This window comes from Apus apus, chromosome 18 (genome assembly GCF_020740795.1).
Source record: "Apus apus isolate bApuApu2 chromosome 18, bApuApu2.pri.cur, whole genome shotgun sequence".
In the NCBI taxonomy this organism is placed as follows: Eukaryota; Metazoa; Chordata; class Aves; order Apodiformes; family Apodidae; genus Apus; species Apus apus.
In genome coordinates this window covers 6301238-6327537 of record NC_067299.1, presented here as the reverse complement: position 1 = coordinate 6327537, position 26300 = coordinate 6301238, and the positions used below count along the sequence as shown (strand labels likewise).

The window sequence follows — 26300 nt, the reverse complement described above, 5'->3', positions numbered from 1 at the left end:
ACATAAATAGTTAAATATTTGACCAGTTGTTGCTGATCTCCACAGGGGTCAGCTTGCCGACAGTTAGCATTGCTGATCTTTTGACCTGTGTTTCCTGTTTAGGCATATTTCTAGGCCTTGTGCAGCAGCTGGGGAATTTTTGGCATGAAAAGCACAGCAGTGGGGACCTTCCCATTCCCAGTAAGGGCTGTTAAGTTTCCCTAGTGTTGGAAGAAATGAAGAACTGCTTTTGTGTGTAGTACTAGAAACCACATTCCATGTCTAAAACACATCTGTAGCTTTGGAACAAGACACAGCAATCTTTAGTTTGTGAGAACATATGATTTAGTTATTAGTGGCTTAGTATCTGATGAGATGTTTAGTAAATCATCTCATACAAAAGTGTGAAAAGCTGCCATTTTGTTTAAATCATTGTGATTAAACTTCAGTTTGTTTAGAGCAGGAAAGCATGCACCTTCTTTAGCTTACAAAGTAGAGTGGTTGTGGCTCACTTCAGTGATATTTAGTACATCAGTCACTGCTGTGCTCTTGAGAAATCAGCTGGGAAAGACTTGCTGTTAAGGAGCAGTAGTCTAAGGGTTTCAGGATTCCATGAATTTAATGTTAGTTGAAAAGATGAGAAGATTACTGCTATAGTGTGGTAGGTAACAGAAAGGTTTAAGCAAATCTTGGACATAAACAGATGGTGTTGGTATCTTGTAAGACTCCTGAGTGTATATCTAGATCCATTTCATTACGAGAATGGAATAAGACTACAATGTTAACTCTTAAACATGCAAGATCTGTATTTCATTTCTAAACCTGGAAAACTTTATCTGAGGAGATTGTATTATACGAGATCATATAATATTCCCCTGCTATTCAAATGTGTAGAGTCATGGGGATGTGTTCATACCTATCTGACATACTCTGATTGAGAAGTTAGTTTACTTTGCATATTTTTAGGTTACAGGAACTGACTGTTTGTTCAGAAGATAATGCTGATGTTCATGATATTGAACTTTTACAGTACATCAGTGTGGACTGTTCAAAACTAAAACGACTCTTGCAAGGTATGATTTGGAGCCTTTGTTTTAAAATGTTTTTATTTGAATATGACTAATCATAGGTGACACAATGGTATTGATATATTCATCCTTTTATTGCTGTGTTTTATTCCAAGTAGCCATGTATTTACCAAAATACTGAAAAATACCTAAGTAGCATAAAGGTTTAAAAATTCCTTTTTACTTCAAATGTCTTTTATAATGTGTATTGCTTTTTAGAATCAGGTTTATTTTCTAAATGCAGAAATGTTTTACTTTTGCAGAGACAGTATTCAAGTTTAAAGCCCTTAAAAAGGTAGCTCAGTTAGCTGTTATCAACAGTCTTGAAAAGGTAAGTATTTTAATATTTATCTTCTGCTTCATTGCTCATTTGCAGATTATTCTAGTTAAGGAATAGTTGCAATTCAGTAACTTACTATAAAATATAAGTTGGTGCATCCCTTCAGTGCATATAAGTTTTGCAAGAAATGTTGAATGGTTAGAATCACAAAAGTAAGATTAAAATCTCTGTTTAAACACATAATTCAGACAATATTTTTAAGCTCTGGAATGTAAAGATGTTTTGCATTATCTGCAGGCATTTTGGAACTGGGTGGAAAACTATCCTGATGAATTCACAAAGCTATATCAAACCCCGCAGACTGATATGGCTGGTAAGGCTTAACAAATGACATAGTGTTCAAAACCTGATTTCTCAGACATCCCTACACTTCTGTTCTGTGCCCTCTTTGCTTCTTGTTCAGCCTTGCAAATAAGAAACTAATTTCTGTCAACCCTTGTCAGGGCAGGCCAGGATATCTTGCTGTTCCTTTTCTATCCTGACTCACCTTTTAAAGAGATACACTTTTTGTCTCCCTACACAAGGAAATAAAACTCAAAAGAAACTCTTAAATATATATTTTTCATCATGATACAGGAAAAATTTTACAAGAACATCACCTGTCTCTAGTCGAAAAGAGAGGAAAATGTGTACTTTTAGGTAAACCATGTCTTTAACTGGGTTGAACCTGTTCTCTCCCCAGTCAGGTGCAAGACTGAGCATTTTTTTGTGCATGTGGAGCTGTCTCTCTGCTCTTTTATATCTCTTCTTTACCTTTTCCTGATTAAAACTGGTATTGAATTTGGGATTATGTTTCATGCAGATTGTGCAGAGAAGTTGTTTGACTTGGTGGATGGCTTTGCTGAAAGCACAAAACGTAAAGCAGCAGTTTGGCCACTGCAAATCATACTCCTGGTCTTGTGTCCAGAGATAATCCAAGATATTGCAAAGGATGTGGTAGAGGAAACTAAGATGAACAAGGTAAGAGAAGATAAGTATCTCAGTTCTGGTTCTGATTTCTAGAGAATTCTTGTCTTTGCTTATTCTGTTTCAAGTATGTTTCATTTTGTCTTTCCTGCCTAAAAAGCACGTTGCAATTAAATATGCAAGTTTTTGCACCCTTTTGCAGTTCTCACCTGACATAAGTTCTTTCACTGCCAGTAACTGATACAGATAGTGTGTCCCAAACAATGTTGTTTCAGAAATTGACATCTCCTTGGAGATTTCAATCCCTGTGTTGTGATTTCTCCTGCCTCCACCAGTAGTCAACTCAGCATTGCTTCTAGCTGGCCTAGGATCTGCTGGTCCAGGTTTCTGCAGTGTGTGCACTATGTTCCATAACTGCAGCATCTGCAGCAGATGTTGACTATGATGTGGCTGCAGACATTGTGGTTCTCTCTTTATGCCATTCTGATTGTTCTAGATTCTTCAAAATAAATGTCTTTTATAAACACAACGTTTCTCCAGAATGCTGCATCAAGTTGGTTTTTTGCAATCCCAGTATTTCTGATCAGAAAATGCAGTGTTGTTTTTTTTCTTTATTATTTAAGAATCTAAAAACCATGACCACGGATTACCAAAGCTCTGATTATAACTATTCCTGATTTGAATTCTGCAGAAACTGTTCCTGGACAATCTCAGGAAAGCACTTGCAGGCCACAGTGGGAGCAGACAGCTGACTGAAAGTGCTGCTATTGCTTGTGTTAAGCTGTGCAAAGCATCTACCTACATCAACTGGGAAGATAATTCTGTCATTTTCCTACTAGTGCAGTCCATGGTGGTAGATCTTAAGGTAAAAATATCTGTTTCCTAATGGCAATGAAGAAAATTGAATTTTAAAATACTGTAAACTTTGACTTTCTCCTGAATTGAACACTATAGAGTTTTTCAGTGGAAAGTTTTTTGTATTGAAAGTAGAGAAGAGTAATCTTGGCATCTGATTTATTTTGTTTTATTTTAAATATATAGAATTTGCTGTTTAATCCAAGCAAACCTTTTTCAAGAGGCAATCAAAATGCAGATGTAGACCTTATGATTGACTGCTTAGTTTCCTGCTTCCGCATAAACCCTCATAATAACCAGCACTTTAAGGTGAGAACACTACTTGCTGGTAAGTAATTTTCCATGTGCTATTGATGACCTGTCAATTATAAAAGATATGCTAACAGCAGCTGGAGGCTCAGAAGTTCAACTGTATAAATATCCCTTGGTAATAAATCCCTGCATGTTTTTATAAATCTTTCCTTTGCTGATTAGACTTCTTCATGTTTAGATTTGACAGCTTAGTCAATTTAATAAGAAGACTCCGGTGTGTTATTCAGTGTGATAAGAAGGATGGCAAAGAAAAAGATGTTCCTAAGTGGCTTTTATGTATTTTTCTTGTAGATCTGCTTGGCACAGAATTCCCCATCAACGTTTCATTATGTTCTGGTAAATTCTCTCCACCGAATAATCACAAATGTAAGTTCTGAAAGTATTGAATCAGCCCTGCAACCTGTGGCTTCTATTCAGATCAAGATCTGCTTTCTAAATACAATTTAAATAGTAGGCCAAATCTTGTTGCCTGTATCCGTGCAGCAAGAGTTGCTTGTCAGTAAGGGAGGACATACAAATCTTTGCTTGTCTGTCCACCAGCTGGATTCCCAGTTTGAAAGCTTGTATTCTAGTGTAAAATTTCAATGCAAATATGTTTTAATACCTTCTAATGTAAGATGAAAAATCAATCTTATGTTCTCTGATTTTATAGTAGGTGCTGCTTTATTGCTACATGAAAAATACTCAAGACATTAATAGTTACACCACCTTCTTCTGCTTCTAGTATATTGATATTGGAACTTAGGGGAAGAGCTGGCCTTCATGGCTTTGCTCAGGGTTTTGACCCAGTATGAATGTACATAGTGTAAAATTATAGTAAATGTTGACTGCCAAAAATATTTTGAAAGTTGCTGCATTGTTCCTCTTCAGTGTATCACTGTACTGTAAGTCAGTGAAATACTATTCTGAAATACTTGTGTGATCATTATGAAAATAGAATCAGTCAGTGTTCAGCAACCAGCCTTACTTAATTTATATAACATTTATAATATTTATATAACATTTATATATATAATATCAACATCATAATGAAAACCAATATATTTTAAACAAAACAGTATTTGGCACTTTGACAAAGTGGGGAGAAAATGCTGCTGTAGATGTGGTGGTGTCTGTGGTGGAGTAATACAGCTTGTCAGGTATTTTGGAATATTACTTACTAGCAGTTAGTGTCCTTAAATATCTCATGATTTCAGAGCTTGTGCTTGTTCAGAAAAAAGAGTAGGATAGTAAGCAGCCAAGTTGAAGTATTGTTTCTGTTACAACTCACCTAAATATTACGAGTTTTATGGTGCAAATGCAAAAGTGAAGGTATTGGCAATGTGCAAAATGTTTGTGTAAAGGGTGGTTATACTTCAGCTTTTGCAGCTTTCAGAGGTATGAAATAGTAGTTTAACTCCTACGCTACCAGTTAATGAGCATTTCCATGTTTCCATCTAGTCTGCTCTGGACTGGTGGCCCAAGATCGACGCCGTGTACTGCCACTCCATGGAGCTGCGCAGCATGTTCAGCGAGACCCTGCACAAAGCTGTCCAGGGCTGTGGGGCACACCCAGCCATTCGTATGACTCCGGTGAGACTTCCAAAGAAGCTGCTAAAACACAAACCCCTTGTTTTTCCTGTCTCTCCATTCCATTCCAGCTTTTTTATTCATTAACTAGACTGGAAAATAGAGGGGGGGAAACATCGCAGTCCAAAAAGCAACAGAGAGCCATACATGCTCTGTAAGCCTTGTAGGTTTTGGTGTGTTGACTGTTTCTAGTCAGTGATGTATGTTTCTCAGTTTTCATGCTGCTCTTTAACTGGCAACATAGAAGTATTTCTTCTCTAACTGTCCTTTGTGGCTAACTGTTCATTTTAAGCTTTCTTGCTGTGTGAAAAGCTAGGCAATATGTCCATTCTTGCTTAATCTGAAAACCAAAAGCATTCTGTATGTGAAGATAACTTCTGAACACTGCAATGCTTTTAACCATGATTGGCATGAGTATCCTTTCCATTTGTCTTGCTTTCTGTTGGGCAAGTTGACTGTTTGGTCTTGGTGACAGCAACGAAGTAAAAGATTCTTCAGCCATTGTGGAATAAAGCAAGTATTCTTGATTGACTTGGAAAAAGCCTTGAGCAAATTCAAATTTGTAGTTCATCCAAACTGTTTTACAATGTTTACATGCAGCTGTGTTGCCTTTCTTCTGAACTTGCCATTTAGGGCTTCCAGTGTGTCAAGTGAACTTGGTTGGATGTTTTAGAAGGCCTAAAATGATACATGAAAATATTCCTATTGGGCAGATGAAAGCAAATGATCCAAATACCTTTAGTTGAAAGCTACACCATGTTTAACTTGCTTTTTACGTGTATATATTCATCTGTTGAGAAAATAGCAGGGGTGTTGTAACGGCAACTCGACATTGATCGGTGGTGCTTTGTCTTCTGCTTCTTATTTTCTGTTCTTACTGGCTGCTGTTGCTGACATGGTCAGATGCCAACCAGTCACTGTTTTGCATGGCAGTGGGCCTCTGTTGCTGTAAGTATGACCCCTTGTAACTACCGCAGAAAAGCCTTTCCTTGCTCTGACTTTTCTGTGCATAGTTACCACTGCAGTCACTTCACCTGGGATACTCGAGGTAGCAGGTTCCACCTAAGAGGGTAGGGCTGGAGGAACCTCTTCTGCACTCTGCTTTGCAGCTGCAAGGAGATCCCTTTCACCACCAGGCGAGCTCCCTCCTAGAAGGAAGGGCTTCTTGTTGGTTCTGTTCTTTGCATTCTGGCCCCTACATCTCCATCACAATGCTCTTCCAGAGTCTCCCCATTCTGGTGGTGAGAACTGGTTTCTCATGTCCAGCCTACACTTATTTATGTCTAACGTATCCCCGTTTGTTCTGGTTCCAGTGTTGTTAGCTTCAAACTGGTGTTTCTCCCTTGGATATATTTGCAGAGAGCAGTTATGTCCCAGTCTTTGTTTATTGATGGGCTTTAGTTTTGATTGTGTGAAGTAAATAAATGGCTTCACAAGAAACAAATCAGCTTCTTTAGCCTTGTGCCTCTTCTCAGAATTCCCTCAACTGTAGCACAGAATTGGTTATCTCTACCAGTATCAATTTCTTGACTGGATGCTTTTTATGTAGTAGATTTTGTCTATTTTCACAGTAACTATTTAGCAAAATAGCATGAGGATCTAATTTCTTATAGAATTTAATTATACAATGTCATATCTCCAGTTACCTTGGGGATTATTTCTAGCTAGCTTTTTTGGTTGTTGTTGTTCAAAACTTGTTTAATGAAAAACTAAAACTAAGGTTGTGTTATTGTTTGAGATCTTAGCAAACCATAAACTAGACAAAATAGTTGAAAAAGCTGAGTTTCTAAAGAGTGTTGCATTCTGTCCTGTGTTGAATATCTGAAATAGCAACTTTTTTGTCCAAGTTACTGTCCTGTAACTGTTTTGTTAGCTGTAAGCAGAAGTACTAACTTCATCCCTGCTGATAGAAGATGGAAATTAATGAAAATAAAAATTCTTTAAATTTATTGGAGAGAGATGAAAATCTTTTGGATGTACTGGAATCCAATTAATTCAAGTTCACATTTTTTTAATAAATGTGTTTATATGTGTGTGTATATATATACTCACACTTATATATATGTATCTATATTATTTTTGACAGACTTTAGCTTGCATCCACATTATTTTTGTTGAGATGAAAAAGCTGCAGTTGGTTGCCATACAGCAGGGTGATTTATTTTAGAGGGTTGTCCACACTGTAGCATTAAAGCGTAAACTTAATTTTTAAAAATCCTTACAACTGGTAGCATCCATATTCACTTATTTCACAGCCAACATGAGGAGGTTGAGTGGTACAGAAGTAGTTTCCTGACTTTTTCAGATGCAGCTAGGTCATTTTTTTTAATGTAAGTGATGCACTGTGTTCCTTGTGCATTTTTCAGGGGCTATGCAGATGGAAATGCCATCATCTGGACTGTAATGGTAGAAAAAAAAGAGAATATTTTGCCTTTGGAAAAAAGTTTCTTACCCTCTTATATATTGAAAAGCTTAGTTGGAAACACTTATATTTATTTCTTTCTTGGAAACAGAAAATTCCTGTAAACTCTTTTTGGTCCTTTTACCCATTTGTCTTATGCAAAAACATTTCTTATGTCCATACACAGCTCACTAAAATAATTCTTAAGGAAACTTTAAAGATGTAATAAAGTGACAACACATGCAACAAAAGGGGATTTTTAAGTAGAAGACTATGTGGCTATGCTTGAGTGAATATTATACTTTAAAACTTTTCCATGAATTATAGATTACAAAAACAATACACTTCATAAGATGATGATTTATAACTACTGTGTACTCTGCCTTACTGACAATCACTGTGATTTTTCCTTCCATCAGAGTCTTACATTTAAGGAGAAAATGACAAGCCTTAAGTTTAAAGAAAAACCTACAGATCTGGAAACCAGAAGCTACAAGTTCTTGCTCTTATCCTTGGTAAAATTGATTCATGCTGATCCAAAACTTTTGCTGTGTGTAAGTATATTGTAGTACTAATTTGTAGTAATATTTACTTTTGAAGGTACTGAATTAATAAAAGTGAAAAACACAAACCTGGCATCTAGGATGATTCCCTACTCATTATTTTCTCTGATTATAAAGCTGCTGGGCTTTCTAAGGGGAAAGGCAAAACCAAAAAGAAATGGTAAGCAGTGTAACCAGAGCAACTCAATGAAAGGGAGCATAAAGCTCTGTAAAGTAAGGGTGTGTGTGGGGGGGGAAGGAGAGGGGAATAGAGCAAGAAGAAAAGTAAAATAAGATTGAGGAAAATTAGTAATCTTTTCAGTGAGTAGAAAGATGCACTCTTAGATCTTCCATTTTTTACTGTTTAATTTAAAAAAATTTCAATCCTGTCAAGGGTATGAGATGCAAGGGGTATCACAGCTTAGTGAGAAATGAGGTACTCTTTTAAAGATCCAGAAATCCCCCTGGATTTACAATGGGAATGCTGTGGTAGTGGTCAGTGACAGGGTCAGTGATCAGAAAAGTTTTACAACTTAAACTTGTTTTCCTTTTTGATGTTCAGAATCCAAGGAAGCAAGGGCCTGAGACACAGGGTAGCACGGCTGAATTAATTACAGGCCTTGTACAGCTTGTTCCACAATCCAGCATGCCAGATATAGCACAAGAAGCCATGGAGGTAAGAGGGACCTGTTCTCTGTGCCAGATGATTAGTACACAGACAAATCAAGGCTTTTGTAGAAGCTCTGAAGTATTGATTAGCTATTAAGTTTTGTGTCTTAGAGTTTGGTCTTAATTGATCTTCTAAACGTCACCTGGACTGGAAGTGTTACCAGAAAGTCCTTCATGAAAATTTAGAAAGCAGTTCATATATCACCTCTTGAGATTACCCTGCACCTCTTAATATGGTCTGTTCATCCCTGGTGTTAGAAATAACAGTCTGTCCCTTTGTTCCATCTTTGCAGAGAGCCCCATGAAGTAAAATATTAAAGCCAAAAGCTATCATTTAAAAACATTGTGTCTGTGTGTCTAGTTTGGATTTATATGGGAATACTTGGTAAAATCTCTAGGTTTGGATTGTAAATATCTAATAAAAACTAAAATGAAATATTTCACACAAGTGAACTCTGCCTGTGCTGATGTACTTTGTACATTTCTGCCTTTAAGTGAAACTGCTTTCTTTGGAATTTAGGCCTTGCTAGTTCTGCACCAGTTAGACAGCATTGACTTGTGGAATCCTGATGCACCCATAGAAACCTTCTGGGAAATTAGGTATGTCAGTTACCTTTTGTAAATTAGAGAAGGAGCTGTTTTGGTTTGTCTTGTCTTTTGAAATGGCTTTAAATGTCTTGGGAAACCTGTGCAACATGAGCAGGAATTTGTAGTGAAAATTATGATGTGTGTTTATGGAAACATTTAATCTTCCTTATATTATACATATTTAACAAAACTATAAAAAACATTTAGCTGGCTTTCTTAATGACTCTTTTCAGCCTGATGTTGAGGTGTAGAAATTATAGCTGATTTGAAAGGTTAGACACTTTTCCACCTCATCCAAGTGCTTACTACTTGGTTAAATTCTATTTTATCTTTTTGGGGTTTAGGGGGTAATTCTGAACAATTCTAGAAGTGTGGGTTTGTTAATCTTGACCCTGAAGCCCTCACCTAAAGAAGGTAGTAGTTTGCCCTGACCTGTGGTCTCTATTTGTCATTCCTGTGTATGTAAGAAATTTTATTTATTAAAGGTATCTTGTTTTTTGTAACTTCACAGCAGTTGTTATGGTTGATTTCTTGGAGAATATTAAGGGAAATTAAGGTCCAAGAGTCAGAAATATACAAAATGCTAAACCAAAAAATAATAATCTGCAAACTCAGATTTCTAAGAGTTGCATGAGTTAAACAATTTTAAAAAGAAATCCTTGGTGGTCTAATCTGAATTGGTGCAGGTGTTGGTTTTAGAAGAAGGGGAGCAGCAGCTTGGGAGGAACACTTTTACCAGCAGCAACAAATGGATCTGCACAGCTGCTAAATCTTGCTCGAGGGGCTTGTTATGGAATAGTTTTGGGGCTGAGCCCTACCTAGATGGGCAATCACTGAAGCTCATGACTGTAATTTCTAGTAGTCGAAATGAGTTTGTGGTCTGTTTGGGCTGGGGGAAACACCCATTAAAATTGACACTAATTTGGACCCTTTGGCAGTTTTAACAGAGAGTGTGAGGCCTGAATGGATATGAAGAAGGAACATCCCTAGATGTGTTCCTTCCAGAACAGAGTTGAGACACGTTATCAGAGCAGTGTAGGTAAACTTGTACTGCCCCTGTCTGTGCTGTATCTGTTCTGTGGATAAATGGAGGACTTCTGAATGGACAGCCCTGGAGTCTGGACTTCTAACAAGTACCCAAGTTGCTTAACTTCCTCTAGGGAGCTAAAAAGACCAGCTGGGCGGTGGGAAGGGTCAGAGGGGAGCTTGTCATTCAAAGTACACACCAATATTATATCTGTTTTACATTTTACAAGATGATGCTAGTATATGTATAGAATATTCATCCTAATATTTCTATGTAACATGTAGTGATAAATTAAAAAAATGTTATTAGTAGATTATAAAGCTAATGCTGAATTTCATTTTGCTGCAGTTCCCAAATGCTTTTTTATATCTGCAAGAAGCTCACTAGTCATCAGATGCTCAGCAGCACAGAAATCCTCAAGTGGCTGCGAGAGATTCTCATCTGTAGGAATAAATTTCTTCTCAAAAACAAAGTAAGTAAATGTTAACATCTGTCTGTCAGGATCAGTAGAGTGAATTGCTCTCTGGTTCATCACTCCCTTTATTTACTCATTTCTTTTTATGCTTGGAAGAGATTTAATAGCTATACTTACTCTTTTCTGTAGTCCACAAAGTGAGGAAAATGGAAAGTTAGTTATGATAAAATACACTTCTTTGTGGGTGAAATAAAAATTTCTTTTTGGATCTCATGTTCCTAGAATTCTGACTTCTTTCCAATAATCTCAAGAGACTTTTTCCAAGCCAAACACATATTGTAATGCTATACTTGCTGAAATTAAAACCAGACTTGCTATATTGCATTTTGAATTAAAGATCTACTAGAAAAAATAAAGTGTTTCTCTTTTTTTTTTTTTTTTGTCTGGCCTGAAAGTGGCTGTGCTAATGTGGAAAGGATCCTGTGTTCTGTGTAGTATGCTTAAAAAGTGCTCTTTCAGCAAGAGGATTTTTATCTTTAAATGATTTTTCTTCTCTTTTCAACTTTGGTAGCTCTGGATGCTACTTTTAGACTCTGTTAATGCTGAGCAGTAGGTCTTTTTCTTTTGGTGTCTCCAGTTGAACATACATTTGTAAAATATAATCTTGCATATTGCAACTGAGGACCTGAGGCTTTCTGGCTTCCTGTGAATTCAGAAAGACTTTTACATTTGACCTCTAAATGGAAATGTCCTTCAAATGAAGAATATGCTTAATATTATCATTCTCCTTCCAGTTAAGAAGTAATTAGTTGCTTTTAAAAATCTCTTTCCTCTTAGTGCTTAAGAGGATGGTCGTTAATATCAGGATCAGAAAAAGATAAGAGTTGTTATTAGAGCTCCTTCACAATCTCAGTTCCTGCTTTTCTGATAAAATATAAAATGTACAGAGCAAAATGTGCAGTACTCCTAAGCTTGGCTTCTTTAGACTTAATTACATCCAAATTATAATTACATTTATGTTGTTATGTATTCTGTGGAGTAAAAAAAAGCCTATATGGTTTTCAGGAGGCTCCAAGAAAGGGAGGAAAAGACATCATTTTGTGCTTACCTCAGGGTGATGTTTTTGGAAGATGGCTCTCCAGATAGTTTCTTTAGAGGAAGTATCATTCTCAGGTACCACTAAAATAGGTAACTTTAGAAAGCCCTGAGAGGACCAGTGTGAAAAGTACTGTGTAAAGAGCTTTCTTCCTTCCTGAAATCTATACCTTTCCCCTTTTAAAAACATTAGTTGATTTATAATTTTTCTTCTCTGTCTTTGTAGCAATCAGATCGAAGTTCCTGCCACTTTCTCTTCCTTTATGATGTCTCTGGAGGTGGAACTAGTCAAATTTCTCTTGACCATGAAGAGATGATACGCTGTGCTCCAGGAGCTACCCTCAGGAAAGGGAAAGGGAATTCTTCCATGGTGAGTAATACATGGTAATTCTTTTTAACACTGGGGAGGTGTAGCATCCCTCCACATTATTCAGAGTTTTTAGTCAATGTTAATAAATCTGAAACCTCACCTTTTAGAGTATCACCTGTACTTTTGATGTGCCATGAAGGATCATTTAATGAAGCATTTTGGTAAGGTAAAACCCCTGGACAGGCAGGTTTCTCAAGCCTAGCTTCACTACTAGTTCTAGCTGCAGGAAAAAAGTGAAGAGGTTATTCAGAACATATTTTATGAGCCTAAAACTTTGGGTTTTTTTAATGTACACTTTTACAGTCTCAATCAGATTTTCCGAAGTATGTGGTTCTCCTTACGGAAGGAGTGGGTTCTTAACAGCATCAAACCCAGAGCTCTGATCTTGTTTAAGATGACTGCATTTTAATAAAGTTGCCATATTCATAAGCAATATTACCAAATTCAGAACCTTCTGTCTCCCAAGGAAAGTGCAGCAGGATGCAGTGGAACACCCATTTGTCGCCAAGCCCAAACCAAGTTGGAAGTGGCCTTATACATGTTCCTGTGGAGCCCGGACATCGAGGCAGTCCTGGTGGCCATGTCCTGTTTCCGTCACCTCTGCGAGGAAGCAGACATCAGGTGTGGGGTAGATGAAGTCTCAGTGCATAATTTTTTGCCAAACTACAACACTTTCATGGAGTTTGCATCTGTCAGCAATATGATGTCAACAGGTAAGGATCATGAATCTGTAAAATACTTCCCTATCTGTATAATAAGACTGTTGGTGTTTCTGTTCTTTTAACAGGTTGAGGTTGTTTGATTTGATTCCTACTCCTGCTTTCACTGAAGTGTATTAATCAGCAGAACTGGTAGAAATAATAGAGAATTTGGGTGACTGAGTTCAGGAGGACTTGAAAGTGTTAACAGGAAGAATAATTTTCTAAACAGTTTAAGGGGATATGTTCCTCTGTAGTGAATAATTACTTTCAAAGATCTCACGTTTGATATAGATTGGTTTTCAAAAAGCTGAGGTAAATGTTCTGCTCTCCTTTGTAGGGAGGGCAGCTCTCCAGAAGAGGGTGATGGCTTTATTAAGACGCATTGAACATCCAACTGCAGGCAACACAGAGGTGAGGTTTCATCTCAATTTATATACTCTTTGCATGCATTTATTTATTTTTTTTAAACAAAATACAGTTGCTACAGGTGGTTGCAAAGTTAAATCTTTTTGTATTTTATTTTAGGCCTGGGAGGATACACATGCAAAATGGGAACAAGCTACAAAACTGATCCTTAACTATCCAAAGACCAAAATGGAAGATGGGCAGGTGACTATGAATTTTTTCTTGAAAATTCAAAAGAAATATTTAAGCTTACTAATTTGAAGGAATGTAATTTTAATCTAGAAAACTACTTTTGCAGGCAGACTTAAGCTCCATGAAAGTATTCCAGAAAAAGAATGGTAATCAGTTGTCCTCTATGCTTACTAAAAAGCCCAAGAAGCCTGTTTTTTTCAGCTTCTCTAAAAACCGAGCCACTTTTTTTATGTTCATACTATCACAGTAAGCTGTACAAGATCAATCTTAGACAATTCTTGAGACTGGAATTGTAAATGTGTTACAGAATACTTCAAAATTCGGATCCCTCTCTAGTTATGTTTCATTGAAGAGATTTCATCTCCAGTTGTTCTTTTCCCAGGTTACTGAAAGTCTTCATAAAACAATTGTGAAGAGGCGAATGTCACATGTCAGTGGGGGAGGCTCCATCGACTTGTCTGACACTGATTCTCTTCAGGAGTGGATCAACATGACAGGGTTCCTGTGTGCCCTTGGAGGAGTGTGCCTGCAGCATCGTAGCAATGCAGGGCTGGCAACCTACAGCCCTCCCATGGGCCCTGTCAATGAACGGAAGGGCTCCATGATCTCCATGGTGTCCACCGAGGGAAACGCAGAGACTCCTGTCAGCAAATTCATCGACCGGTTATTGACTCTGATGGTCTGTAACCACGAGAAAGTGGGACTGCAGATACGGACTAATATTAAAGATCTGGTGGGTTTGGAGTTGAGTCCAGCACTTTATCCAATGCTGTTTAACAAACTGAAGAACACCATCAGCAAGTTCTTCGATTCTCAAGGACAGGTAAAGTGGTGATAAGGTCCTTCATGTTTGTGGCTTGATGAAAAGCATCAGTCTTGTCTTTCACATACCTGGTCGTGGTTTGTACAACAAAACTGCAAGTGTTGTGGTTGTATTTGACAGCATGCATGAATAATTACAGTATTTGTGATTCCGGGCTATATTTAACATCAAGTAATTGAAAGGAATCTTAGTGAACTCTGAATACAGAATCTGTGAGAATGTTCTAAGAATCGTTATGGCTGGTATTGACATACTCAGTCTTGGCCTATATTGGGATTCTGTTAGCTTGGTGATAAGTCGAATAATGCTTGTCTCTTAGATTTTTGAAATGCTGCACTGTATTTGATAAATACCCTTTATTTTGGTGCTGTGTGTAAAGGATTAAGACCACCAATTTTCTTCCTATAGGTTTTGTTAACTGAGACCAACACACAATTTGTAGAGCAGACCATTGCTATCATGAAGAATTTGCTTGACAATCACACAGAAGGGAGCTCAGAACATCTTGGACAAGCTAGTATTGAGACAATGATGCTAAATCTGGTTAGGTAAGAAATCTCCTTGACATTCTTATACAAAGCAATATGTTTAAGAAACGAGGTGGACTGTTTTAATTTGTATTTTTTCTGCTTGCGTCCATGGAGAAGCAACAGCTGCTTTTCTGCTCATTCCTGCTCATGGTTCTGACAACTTCAGTAGTTGTGGAGACCATTTTAGTGTAGCATAAAATCCACTGATGAAGAGTGACTTTTTTTTAACCATTCCATAGCTCAGCCCTGTTCTTACATTCCTGGTTTCTTTGCTGGGCAGTGGTGTTGGTGGTTAAAAACTAACTGTAGGTCAGATTTCTGTTCAGTTTTATACTAGTAGAAGACTTTTTTGGCCAGGAGAAATTTGGTACTGACCTTCAGCTGGTGAAGGGCTGACTTACTCACTTGAAATAAAAGAAAAAAAAGGTAGCCCAAACACTTGCCAACCCATTATCCAACTTTGCTGGGTCAGCCAGCGTGTAGCTGAAAAGATTTGCAGATATGTGGGTCTTGTAGTATGGAGCACCAAGAAGGATGTAGTAAAACCTTTTCTTTCTTTCTTCAGGTATGTGCGTGTTCTTGGGAATTTGGTGCATGCAATTCAAATAAAAACTAAGCTATGTCAGTTAGTAGAAGTCATGATGGAGAGGAGGGATGACCTTTCCTTTTGCCAAGAAATGAAGTTTAGGTAAGTATTGCACTGTCTAATTTCTAGGATGGTGTGGTGTGGATATATGTAAATTTATTTGGTTACATGTTTAAAAAGTGAACTAAAAACTGTTTCACACCAGGCTTTTTGTGGCAGGGATAAGACTCTTTTCTTCCTCTTCAGAATAACTTAGAGCCTGGTGCTGCATTAAAATTTTATTTTAAATGTGGGGATGCTAAGCATGTAAAAACTTTTTGATACAATTCATTTTCAATGTGTGATGGTTCAAGTAGCTGTTACACTGGATTTGTAATAATTAAGAACGATGCCAACAGTAGGAATTATGTTTGGGGGAAGAGGTGTTTCAGAAAAGCCAAAAAAACAAAGCTAAAGCTGTATGTCTGAATGTAACAGGAACAAAATGGTGGAATATTTGACAGACTGGGTGATGGGAACATCAAATCAAGCAACAGATGAAGATGTGAAGTGCTTGACGAGGTAAGAAAGACTGTTCTTGAACTGTTTCTGAAGTTGCTCGCAGTATTCCAGGTGGCACTTTATACCCACAGATGAGCTGGTTTGTGTGGACTTCCGTTAGCAGTAGTAGCTTTAAGGAACAGATAAAACTTGAACCTAAATTTTGGTGAGCAGCAACAGATTGATATTTAATTCATAATCTTAATTAACGCGGCTCTTGAGATGTTGGGTTTTTTTTAATCCACTGATTGTATTTTATTCCTTTTAGTACCTTTCCCGATTCAGCATTAGGATTAAACATTTTCTTTACTGGTGCTATATCTTCATATGATGCATTCTGAAGAATAAAATCACCAGTGTTGACTTTATATTTAACTGCTTTTTTGAAGAGATGAATTTGGTTTGCTGTTGTCCTTAGCAGATAGATGGCTTGGACCAATGCCAGAGAACCTAACAGCTGTTTTCCTGATGGACAGAACTTCACTAGAATAACTTTTCTTCCTAATGATTCTTCCCACCTGCAGTTAGCTATATACTAGCATCAGTTAGGTATATAAGGAAAAGGGACTTGGAACTGGGTGGGAAAATTATCAAGGGGAAGGAGAGACTAATTCTGCTGAGCTAATTCACAGCTTGTTAAAACATTACTTTTCAGAGATTTGGACCAAGCAAGTATGGAAGCAGTGGTCTCTCTTCTTGCTGGGCTTCCACTACAACCTGAAGAAGGAGATGGTGTTGAGTTGATGGAAGCAAAATCTCAGTTATTTCTTAAGTAAATATTGACTTGTAACTGTTTTTCTATACAGTGACTAAGTAGGTGCACAATATGGCTTTTATTACAAAGTATGGGTTTCTTTTCTAGCAGAAATTAGTTTACCCAAACAGGAATTACCTCTTATATGTCCCATTCCACAAATCTTTGCCTCCAGTGTTTATGGAAACATTTTCATTTACAAAATCAGGATAAAATTTGGCTTTGTTTTTGCTTAATGCAAATGTATGCTTAATTCCTGGGAGGCCTTAGCTTCCTTTAATATTATATTTTTATCCATGAAGCTTAAAATCTCTTTCAAGACATCTGTTTGTAAAGGCATGTCTGTGAAATTTGTTTGCATGGTTTGAGAAAATTTGCATATAGAATCACAGAATTGTCAGGGTTGGAAGGGACCTTTGGAGATCATCTAGTCCAACTCCCCTGCTAAAGCAGGAAGGCGCAGAGCACATTCCACAGGATGCATCCAGGTGGGTCTTGAATATTTCCAGAGAAGGGGACTCCACACCATCCCTGGGCAGCCTGTCCCAGGGCTCTGTTACCCTCACAGTAAAGAAGTTTTCCCTTATATTTAAATGGAACTTCCCATATTCCAGCTTGTGCCCATTGCCCCTCGTCCTGTCACTGGGAACTTCTGGCTCCATCCTTTTTGCACCCACCCTTCGGTACTTAGAGGCATTAATAAGGTCTTCCCTCAGCCTTCTCTTCTCCAGGCTAAAGAGTCCCAGCTCTCTCAGCCTTTCCTCATAAGGGAGATGCTCCATTTGCATACAAATTTTAGGATGGTGCATACAATTTTTGGGACCATGCTACAGGAGATATTACTTGGGGCAGTGAGGAGATATTTTGGGAGTCTTACCATCTGTTTGCTACTGTACGCGGATCTTTTCTTGCCTTTGCAGAATCTCTTTGACTTACCCAGGTCTTTTTCTCTTCAGGTATTTCACACTGTTTATGAACCTCCTAAATGACTGTAGTGAAGTTGAAGATGAAAGTGCACAAACAGGTGGCAGGAAACGTGGGATGTCTCGAAGACTGGCTTCGCTCCGGCACTGCACGGTTCTTGCTATGTCAAATTTGCTCAATGCAAATGTGGACAGTGGTCTTATGCACTCAATAGGTAAAGTAGTTAGAGATAACTGTGCATAAATGAATACATAATGAAGACATTGGTATTCCATTTATTTTTACATCTTCCTTAGTAGTTCTGGGTTTTTTTAATCAGGCTTGGGCTATCATAAAGACCTCCAAACAAGAGCTACGTTTATGGAAGTCCTCACCAAAATTCTGCAGCAGGGAACAGAATTTGATACCTTAGCAGAAACAGTGCTAGCAGATCGGTTTGAGAGATTGGTGGAGTTGGTTACAATGATGGGTGATCAGGGGGAGCTTCCTATTGCTATGGCTTTAGCCAATGTGGTGCCTTGTTCTCAGTGGGTAAGTTGATTCATGCATTTTATTTCCTCTTATTTTTCAAAATATTCAGACTTGAAATAAAAATGGGTGCAAACCTGAAGGGTGTAGCAACAGTCTGCTGAAAAGAAATGAGGTAGAGAAGTGTACTGCATCTAATTGCCAGAGATCTTGATTACAAACTGCATTTTGATAGCAAATTTTCAGTTAATGTTTAGGAATAATCTTATATACACTTACTGTAATAAATGCATCTGTTTGGGCTGGTTATTTTATTACAGATGATGTGTGCTGTAATGCAGACAAAAAGAATTGTATTGGCTCCTCTAGATTTTAGCAAGATCAGTTGGGCTTTGTTACACAGGAGAATAACTGCTTATCTCTCTGGACTAACCATTATGAATTTGTATGACTGGATATCATGAGGCAGATTTTTAGACAAGCAGTAGCATAGGAAAGATTGAAAGAGAGATTGTGTGCTTAATTTCATAGTTACATGCCAGACTCAGCAAATCTAAGGCATTAGTACAAACTGCTTGGTGGGTTTTTTCATAATTCTTTCTGTCATACTTGCTTTGCCTCATTGCTAGTCAGGTTAACATTTTATTGCTTCTTTTAAGGATGAGTTGGCTCGTGTCCTGGTCACACTCTTTGATTCCCGACACTTGCTGTACCAGCTCCTCTGGAATATGTTTTCAAAGGAAGTTGAACTAGCAGATTCCATGCAGACACTCTTCCGAGGAAACAGCTTAGCCAGTAAAATAATGACTTTCTGTTTTAAGGTATGTTATCTCATCTTTCTCTTGGCTGCAGATCACTTCAGTAGCATGAAAAGTTTAATAATCTGAAAGTACAAAACTACCAGTCTGTGGTGTTAAGCACTTGAGTAACTGCATTAGATGAAAATAGTCCAGAGTTGCCTTTGGCTGTCAGATTAAGTTGGTCTCCGCTCTCACATCTGTTAAGTTTATGGAGTTTTGCTTTTAGTGTTTGGATATTTGATGGACTTACTCTTGTAAATCTCTTATGCTCAGGCACAACTAAAAAATACAAGTCCTTCTGGAACTAACTTTTGCCAAAACTTCATAATTCAACCAATTAACCTTGCAGTTAGTCCTCTTGAAAGTTTCCAAGGCAATAAATGTTTCATCCTGTCTAGTCTGTATATTCTTCATGGAAAAGAAGAGAACTGATAAAGTAACAGAACGTTTCCAAGATTACTAGATTTCAACAAAGTTTATTCATTCTTTAGAAGGCATAAGTTTTTGATATAAACAGTTAAAATAAAACTTATACAAATGTTTATCAGTCCATTAGTCCTTTCCCAAGTAATCTTCAGTCATGCTAGGTCTCTTTAAACTTCTGATGAATTTAATTATATGTGTAACTCTGGGGTCAGTACCAGCTTGAAGACTGTTCCTGATTTAAAGATGGGGAGACAAGCTCTGAGGTCTTATTTAAGCTTCCATTTCAGTTTTAAAAGTTGTGTCTTAGAGATAGGGTGTTGAGTTGGTGTGCTCTAAATTGTAATCTGGTTATTGTGGTTATTAAAGTGACCTATAGTTTTCTCTAAATTGGAAATTAAAATACTTGCAGAAATTGGTCACAGTTACGTCTCAGAAGTGAGGCTGTGATATAGAAACACCAATTTTACAGAACTCTGGCTTGTGCCAAAACAAATGAAGTGTTTTCAGGCTCTTATAACACAGAAAATTGGTGCGTTCCTGTGAATTGCTCTGTTAATTTGGCCACCTATTTTCATTTCTTTCTGCATAGGTATATGGTGCTACGTATCTGCAGAAGCTTTTGGAACCTTTATTAAGGACTGTGATCACCTCCCCTGAATGGCAGCATGTTAGCTTTGAGGTGGATCCAACAAGGTTTGAGATTCAAGGGCGGGGAGCAAATGCATTTATTTGCAAACACGATTCTCAGTCATTGTAAATACAATAGGATTCCTTTTTCCTGGTTGCAGATATTTTTATCATACTTTGATACTTTTCCAGTCCTCACTTCACCAGACACATGAATTGTATTTGCAACCCTTGTACCCAGGGAATAGGGTGCAGAGCTGTTCAGCACAGCAAGATGAGTTGCTGCATGTCACCTAAGCCTTGAGAGAGTGAGGAACAAAAGAGCTAAAGCAAAAAGCAGGACCTTCTATCTACTACTACAAACTTTTATGTAGGCCAGTAATGTGGGGATTTCCAGTAGTACCAGAAGCATCTGCTTTAGGTCATTGAATTAATTACAGAAGCAAGATGGAATGAGTCCATGTTGTGTGTAATTTTTTTGCTTTAATTTCTCTTGGATCACTTCAAGACTTGGATTTATTTAGCTTTGAATTATCTCCAGCTCTTAGAAAAACTTGATGTATTTGTCTTTGAAGTAGCTTACCAGAAGACAGACCTTCTTATGAATAATTTAACTCTCAAATATCAGTGTCTACCTCAAAAATTCCTTTCAGAGAGATCATCAACAGACTGATAATACAATTATCAGTGGGAATTATGTATGCGTTTGTATGGGATGGTGTGAGAGGATCCCACTTACAGCTGTCTGTTTTACTTAGTTTTTATTACTGAGTTTTAAATGACCTTATATGTGAAACTTACATAGTTTAAAAAACTGATGGAAACTTCTGTGTAACAAACTATAAATATTTCCAGAAGATTTACCCTGGGAAATATGGTTACTGCCAAACGTAGAAGTACAGCGAATATAATTTGTTTGATTTTGGGTCATACCTTTATGGATCTGTTCCAGGCTGGAGCCTACAGAAAGCCTTGAAGAGAACCAGAGGAGCCTGTTACAAATGACAGAAAAATTTTTTCATGCCATCATCAATTCTTCTTCAGAATTCCCACCCCAGCTGCGCAGTGTGTGCCATTGTTTGTACCAGGTATGCCTGCCCGGGTTGGCTGCCCCTACAATTTGGGATTTGTTTTTATAATTCTAGCAGTTTGGAGCTTGGTCCAGTAGTGGGTGCACTGTGGGCATTTCTTAAAGACTATTTTCAGGTACGTTGATTAAATAACAGAAGTGTAAACACAGGGACTGGATGGTGTGGAAAAGTTGGGTTAACAGTCAGGAGGTGACTAAATATTGGTTTAAGGACTTAAATCACAAATAAGAAGTCAGACCTAATAAGGCAGCAATAGTCTCTGCTTTAGCATCCCTATGGGGAGGTAATGGTTATCTTGCTTTTATCAGTTTATCATATGGGTCATCTATAGGGAAGGCAGCAAAAGGGGAAAATAAAAATCATTGCTGGGCTGAGAGAGTGCAAAAATACGACCACAGAAACACTGAACTGGTTTATTTTCTATACAGGATCAATTAAATCAGAAATAAAGTTAGTTATCAAAAGTCTTATTGATCATGCCTTTGATAAATGTTAACTTTGTGAAAAAAATAGCTACTTGTGCCTTTACTGACTAGATAGTTGTTCTCAGCATAAAAATAGAGGTTATTTCTTCAAGTGCATTTTTCTTTGAAGTAAATTTTTCCAAAAATTGTCTGTGAAATGTATGATTCAAGTCATTGCTCCATTGCTTAGTCATCTTACAGGTGGGCACAACCTTACGTTTTCTGCCTTTGATAGAAAAGCAGGTTATGAAGGAGGTAAGATGTTAATAAGAAAAAAACCTGTATGATCTTCAGTGGGATTACAGTAATTACAAGTGTTACATTTTAGAAGCTGTGGATTGAAGTTGAGTGTAATGGAAGGGAATAGATGTATGAAATGCTGTTGGCTGGTTTTGGTAGAGAATTGTTTGTAGTTGCATGTGCTTCCCTAAAGATGATTTGTGGATGAGATCAATACCTTGCATCATTCAGGCTTCATTCTGAGCACACTCAGTGTGTCTTGGAACTGTGTTCTGAAGGCAGGAGTCTCTGGTTGCTGTGGGCAGCTGGAAGGAAAGCCCTTAACTTCTGCTGGCAAGGAGGTCGACTTGGTGTATGATTTGGTGAATAACGTTATTCTTGGAACTGGGATGCTGCAGGTGCTCTGTACTTGGGAGGATGAGAGGTTCTTGTGTTTGAGAGGTAGGATGACAACAGGCATACATTTTGGTCCAGAAAGTAAAATCTCTTCCTTCTGCTTTGGGCAACTCTCTCTGGTGGAGGCACTGTTGCCTGCCAGGGGCCTGGAGCACATTACTGTGTGCACAGGGCTGCTCTGCCTGCACCGAGTGGCTGACGAAACGTTTTGCAAACACAGTATTGACAAATTAAGCAGGTAAATGGGAGGAAGAGAACCTGGAAGAGACAGATAAATGTATTTATAGAGCTCTTTTAATGAGATGAATTAGAGACTGACTTCTGTTTGTGACTGAAGCTTTAGTGCTGTCACACAAACCTTGGGAACTCACTGAGCTAGGACCTTCTTTCTGTTTCTTTGTGGTACCATGTGTAAATGATGTTCAAAGAGAAGAAACCTCCCTGAGCAGTGTGCTGTGCTCTCTAGAGGGAGTTCTGTTGTGGTGCCCCAGCCTCCATCCCGAGTCCTCTGCTCTATCCTGGCCCTGCTCCTCCTCCAGCAGCTCAGCAGGTTCCTGAGCCCTGTGTTCATAGGTATCTCTCCTGCTCTTTGTGCATTTCTCATAGATTGAGCTGCTGCTAGAAATTCCAGTGGGGGACACTCCTTCTAGCATCAGGGCTCAGAGGAAATAGAGTTTCTAGTTCTGCTGGAGGGCTGTCACAGCAGAGCTGTGCTCTCAGTTAAGCAGCCTGGGCAGGTCTGAAGTAAAGCAGGGAAAGGAGATTTACTGAGCTGTGCACACTGATTAGGAATAATAACAAATTCTGCGCAGTGTAGTCTGGTCATGTTTTTACAGTGGATGCTTTATTAATAAATGCAGCTGCTGCCATCCTCAGAAGCAATGAATTGTGTGTTGTGACTGCTGTGGGTCTTCGGTTGTCACCGTGAGGTGTTGGAATGAATTAGGTGTGCAAATGATGTGCCTTTCTGCTATGACAACTTGCATAAATGGCTTCTGAAGTCATCAGTTTCTCACAGTGGTTGTACTCACATTGGTGGGAGGTGGTTTTGTGGGTTTTTTTGTTTTGATTTTTTTTTTAGATTGGGAAATGATGAGGTCAAGTTGGTTTCCTTCAGGTTCAAATGGCCACAGTCTCACAGATGTTGACTGGGATTATTCCTGAATGCAATTGAAAATGTCACACACAAGCTTTACTGTTCCTCCCATTATTTGCTATTACATTGTCCTACATCATCTCCTAGAATTGCTTTTATATACTGTTAATAGGATCTATCAGATTTATTTCCCTTTCAGTGAAAAATGTGCAAAAAATACTCATCAGGTGTGTTTTGTAAATGATGTTGTAGCCACTTTAAATCCATGTGGCAACATTATGGAAATGTTGTATTTAGTTGGATATTGGGATCTATGCTGGCTGGTGTTTCTGTGACCAGAACAGAGCCTTGAAAGGTGTTTTCATCAGGAAACACCACATAACTACTTTCTGTTCTCATTTGCAGGTAACCTGTGTTCAGCAGTGTAATGTGGTCACAAACAAGCTTGATCAGAGTAGCTCACAGAAAGAATTTGTACTGGCCATTTCTTAAAAAACACACAAGCATACAGGATTTTTTTTTTTACTAAAGAGAGATTAAAATCTTGCTTGCATTAAAGACAGTAGCCTGATGCACAGAGGATGTGTAGAGAACTCTGTAGAAATTACACAGAGTCAGAAGTTTGGCAGAGGCAATATTGGTTAAATGTTAATAGGTCCTGCACAAATTGGAACTATTTAGATTTAGCTTGGTTAGCAGAATAGCTTTTAGTGACTGTTATTTTTTGCTTTTTCAGTCTGTCATGTTGTTAAATTGTAGAAATTCTCTTTCCAGTTCCAATTTGTGTGGTACCCTGAAGGCTTATTTGAACTCTTGGTGCATGCTTGCCCTCAAACTGCTGATCCTTGCTGGCTTTCTCTTGCTACAGCTGGGGTGGTGTTTGCTGTAGGGCTTCTCAGTGATGCTAATTGACTGTTACAGCTCATGGGAAGGAGGTGGGATTGAGCTCCAGGTCCCCAGTGTTCCCTGGTGCAGGGAGCAGGGCTGCTGCACTATGGCTTTGCTGAAACCTTGATGGGAAATACCAGACAATGTGGTGCTGCTTGGTGGGTCCTTTTGCATTGAAATGAAATACAGAAATAAGCACAATCAAGTCAGATATCTGGATTTGGAAATCTAGAAAAAATTAATGGAGACCTGCTGGCTTTTTTTCTTCCTCTTTCCACAGAGTGTTTTATGGCAACGTTTAGCTATTCAAGTAGTAATGACCATGGTGATTCACAGATCTAACTAAATTGAAGGACACACAGAGAAACATTGGGAAGATTAAAAACTCTAAATTTATTTTCAAAGTAATATGTGTTTCAAAGGTGTAACACTTTACTATTCATACTATTAAAATTATTTGGGGATGGTGAAATACATTTGAAAGCTGAATATGCTTTATTGCCCAAGTTTAATGCCCAAGATTGTCTATCATGAGCACATTAATGTGGTTTGACTTTTAACCTAGCCAGAAATAGTAGAAATGATTGAAATGCAACATTTGCTTGTTTTGTATTTAGTGCTTTGTAAATAAGCTGTAATCAAATTGTGGAATAAAAACTCCATCATCAGTCTTTAGTTTATATATTTCATTTTCTGTTGGTTATGTTCGTTACATTTTACTGTGTAATTTATGTACAAGTCAACATTGGTTTTTTGTTGCTGTATGTAGTTGGTGCTGTGACTTGTTTGTGCTCATCTCTGTTCTGTAGGCAACTTGCCACTCTCTACTGAATAAAGCTACCGTAAAAGAAAAAAAGGAAAACAAAAAATCAGTAAGTTTGGAGACCTTTTTCTTAGCCATTTCTTTCAAAGCACAACAGAAATCTTTTGCTGTTTGTTCAAAACATCTTCACTTCAGTCTATTTGACCTCACTGTAAAATCATTCTACTAATTCTGGCACAAAATAGCTTTCATTTCAATTAACACTGGGATTAAGTTATATTTAAAATATTCTCTGTGTGCCTATTTGAGTAAACAAAAGACATTTTTAACATTACTGCTTAGTATTTAATGCTCTGATTCTTCTGCCCTTGCCACCATCTTCAAATTAAAAAAAAATGTGGAAGAAAAATGTGGGTTTTTGGTTTGGGGGAAAATCTGAGTCTATTTAGTTGTTTTAACACTCTGTTTGATAGCTTGACTTCAGCTTGCACCCTGGGAGAAGAAAAATTAATTTATGTGGGTTACTGAAAAGAGGTTTATAGGATTTGTGACTAAGCGATAAAATTTAGCACTTGTATTGGTTTACTGAGAAATGCAAATTTCTCATTTTAATTAACTTGCTGTGTGCAAGAGTTTAAATACGTATATTGTGATACAGTGGTGTTATTAAAAGTTAATTAAAAGTTAAGACTTATCCTTTCCTTCGACAGTGACCTCAAAATATAAAGTACCAATTAAACAGAAGCAGAATGGAAATTTAGGCTTTTATTAAATATATTTTACTGTACCTAACCAGAATAGTCATCACGTTTAAATGCAAAATCTGTGTGCAAACTAGTATTTTACAGGAAAATAGTGTCAGTAATTCCATCACAAGGTAACTGAATAAAGTTGGTAGTGAACCAACTTGATATATTGATATATCTTGATATATATGTACTAATGGCTTTATCTCTTTTAAGAAGCATGATCTGAGATTGCACTAGTTATGTTTTGAAGTACTTTAGTGAAATGGAGTTTGGTTTTTTAATTTATTTTAAGCAATATAACTTAAAATATGAAGCTGGCTAATGTTATGCTGTGAAAAGGTAGAATCTGACTTGTTTTGACTAACCTTTGTTACTCATAAGAAAATCTACATACAGGTTTTGACTCTTTGTAGAATAGAATCATAGAGCCATTCAGGTTGGAAAAGCCCCTTGGGATCACCCAGTCCAACCATCATCCCTACTCTACAAAGTTCTCCCCTAAACCACATCCACCAGCACCACATCCAAATGACCCTTAAACACAGGGATGGTGACTCCACCACCTCCCTGGGCAGCCTGTTCCAGTGTCTGACCACCCTCTCTCTGAAGGAATAGTTCCTAATGTCCAGTCTAACCCTGCCCTGGTGCAGCTTGAAGCCCTTCCCTCTTGTTCTGTTGCTAATGACCTGTGAAAAGAGACCA

The 26300-nt window shown here is 37.8% G+C and overlaps 1 protein-coding gene across 5 annotated transcripts in view; it reads left to right on the top strand.

Moving 5' to 3' along the window:
- NF1 (neurofibromin 1) overlaps positions 1-26300 on the top strand; it is a 91229-nt gene that overhangs the window by 15238 nt on the left and 49691 nt on the right. For 2 of the 5 annotated variants that reach the window (XM_051635312.1, XM_051635310.1), the window contains exons 5-32: positions 946-1052; positions 1310-1377; positions 1624-1699; positions 2189-2346; positions 2984-3157; positions 3334-3456; positions 3751-3825; positions 4900-5031; positions 5932-5976; positions 7849-7983; positions 8534-8647; positions 9161-9240; positions 10604-10727; positions 11992-12135; positions 12602-12848; positions 13174-13247; positions 13362-13445; positions 13816-14256; positions 14665-14804; positions 15352-15474; positions 15850-15933; positions 16568-16684; positions 17623-17804; positions 17910-18121; positions 18718-18879; positions 19874-19977; positions 20864-20999; positions 24896-24958. In XM_051635312.1, the coding sequence (XP_051491272.1) occupies positions 946-1052; positions 1310-1377; positions 1624-1699; positions 2189-2346; positions 2984-3157; positions 3334-3456; positions 3751-3825; positions 4900-5031; positions 5932-5976; positions 7849-7983; positions 8534-8647; positions 9161-9240; positions 10604-10727; positions 11992-12135; positions 12602-12848; positions 13174-13247; positions 13362-13445; positions 13816-14256; positions 14665-14804; positions 15352-15474; positions 15850-15933; positions 16568-16684; positions 17623-17804; positions 17910-18121; positions 18718-18879; positions 19874-19977; positions 20864-20999; positions 24896-24958 (3724 nt within the window). The remainder of the gene's footprint in view (positions 1-945; positions 1053-1309; positions 1378-1623; positions 1700-2188; positions 2347-2983; positions 3158-3333; positions 3457-3750; positions 3826-4899; positions 5032-5931; positions 5977-7848; positions 7984-8533; positions 8648-9160; positions 9241-10603; positions 10728-11991; positions 12136-12601; positions 12849-13173; positions 13248-13361; positions 13446-13815; positions 14257-14664; positions 14805-15351; positions 15475-15849; positions 15934-16567; positions 16685-17622; positions 17805-17909; positions 18122-18717; positions 18880-19873; positions 19978-20863; positions 21000-24895; positions 24959-26300) is intronic. The other 3 variants (XM_051635313.1, XM_051635311.1, XM_051635315.1) reach the window with 2 other exon arrangements.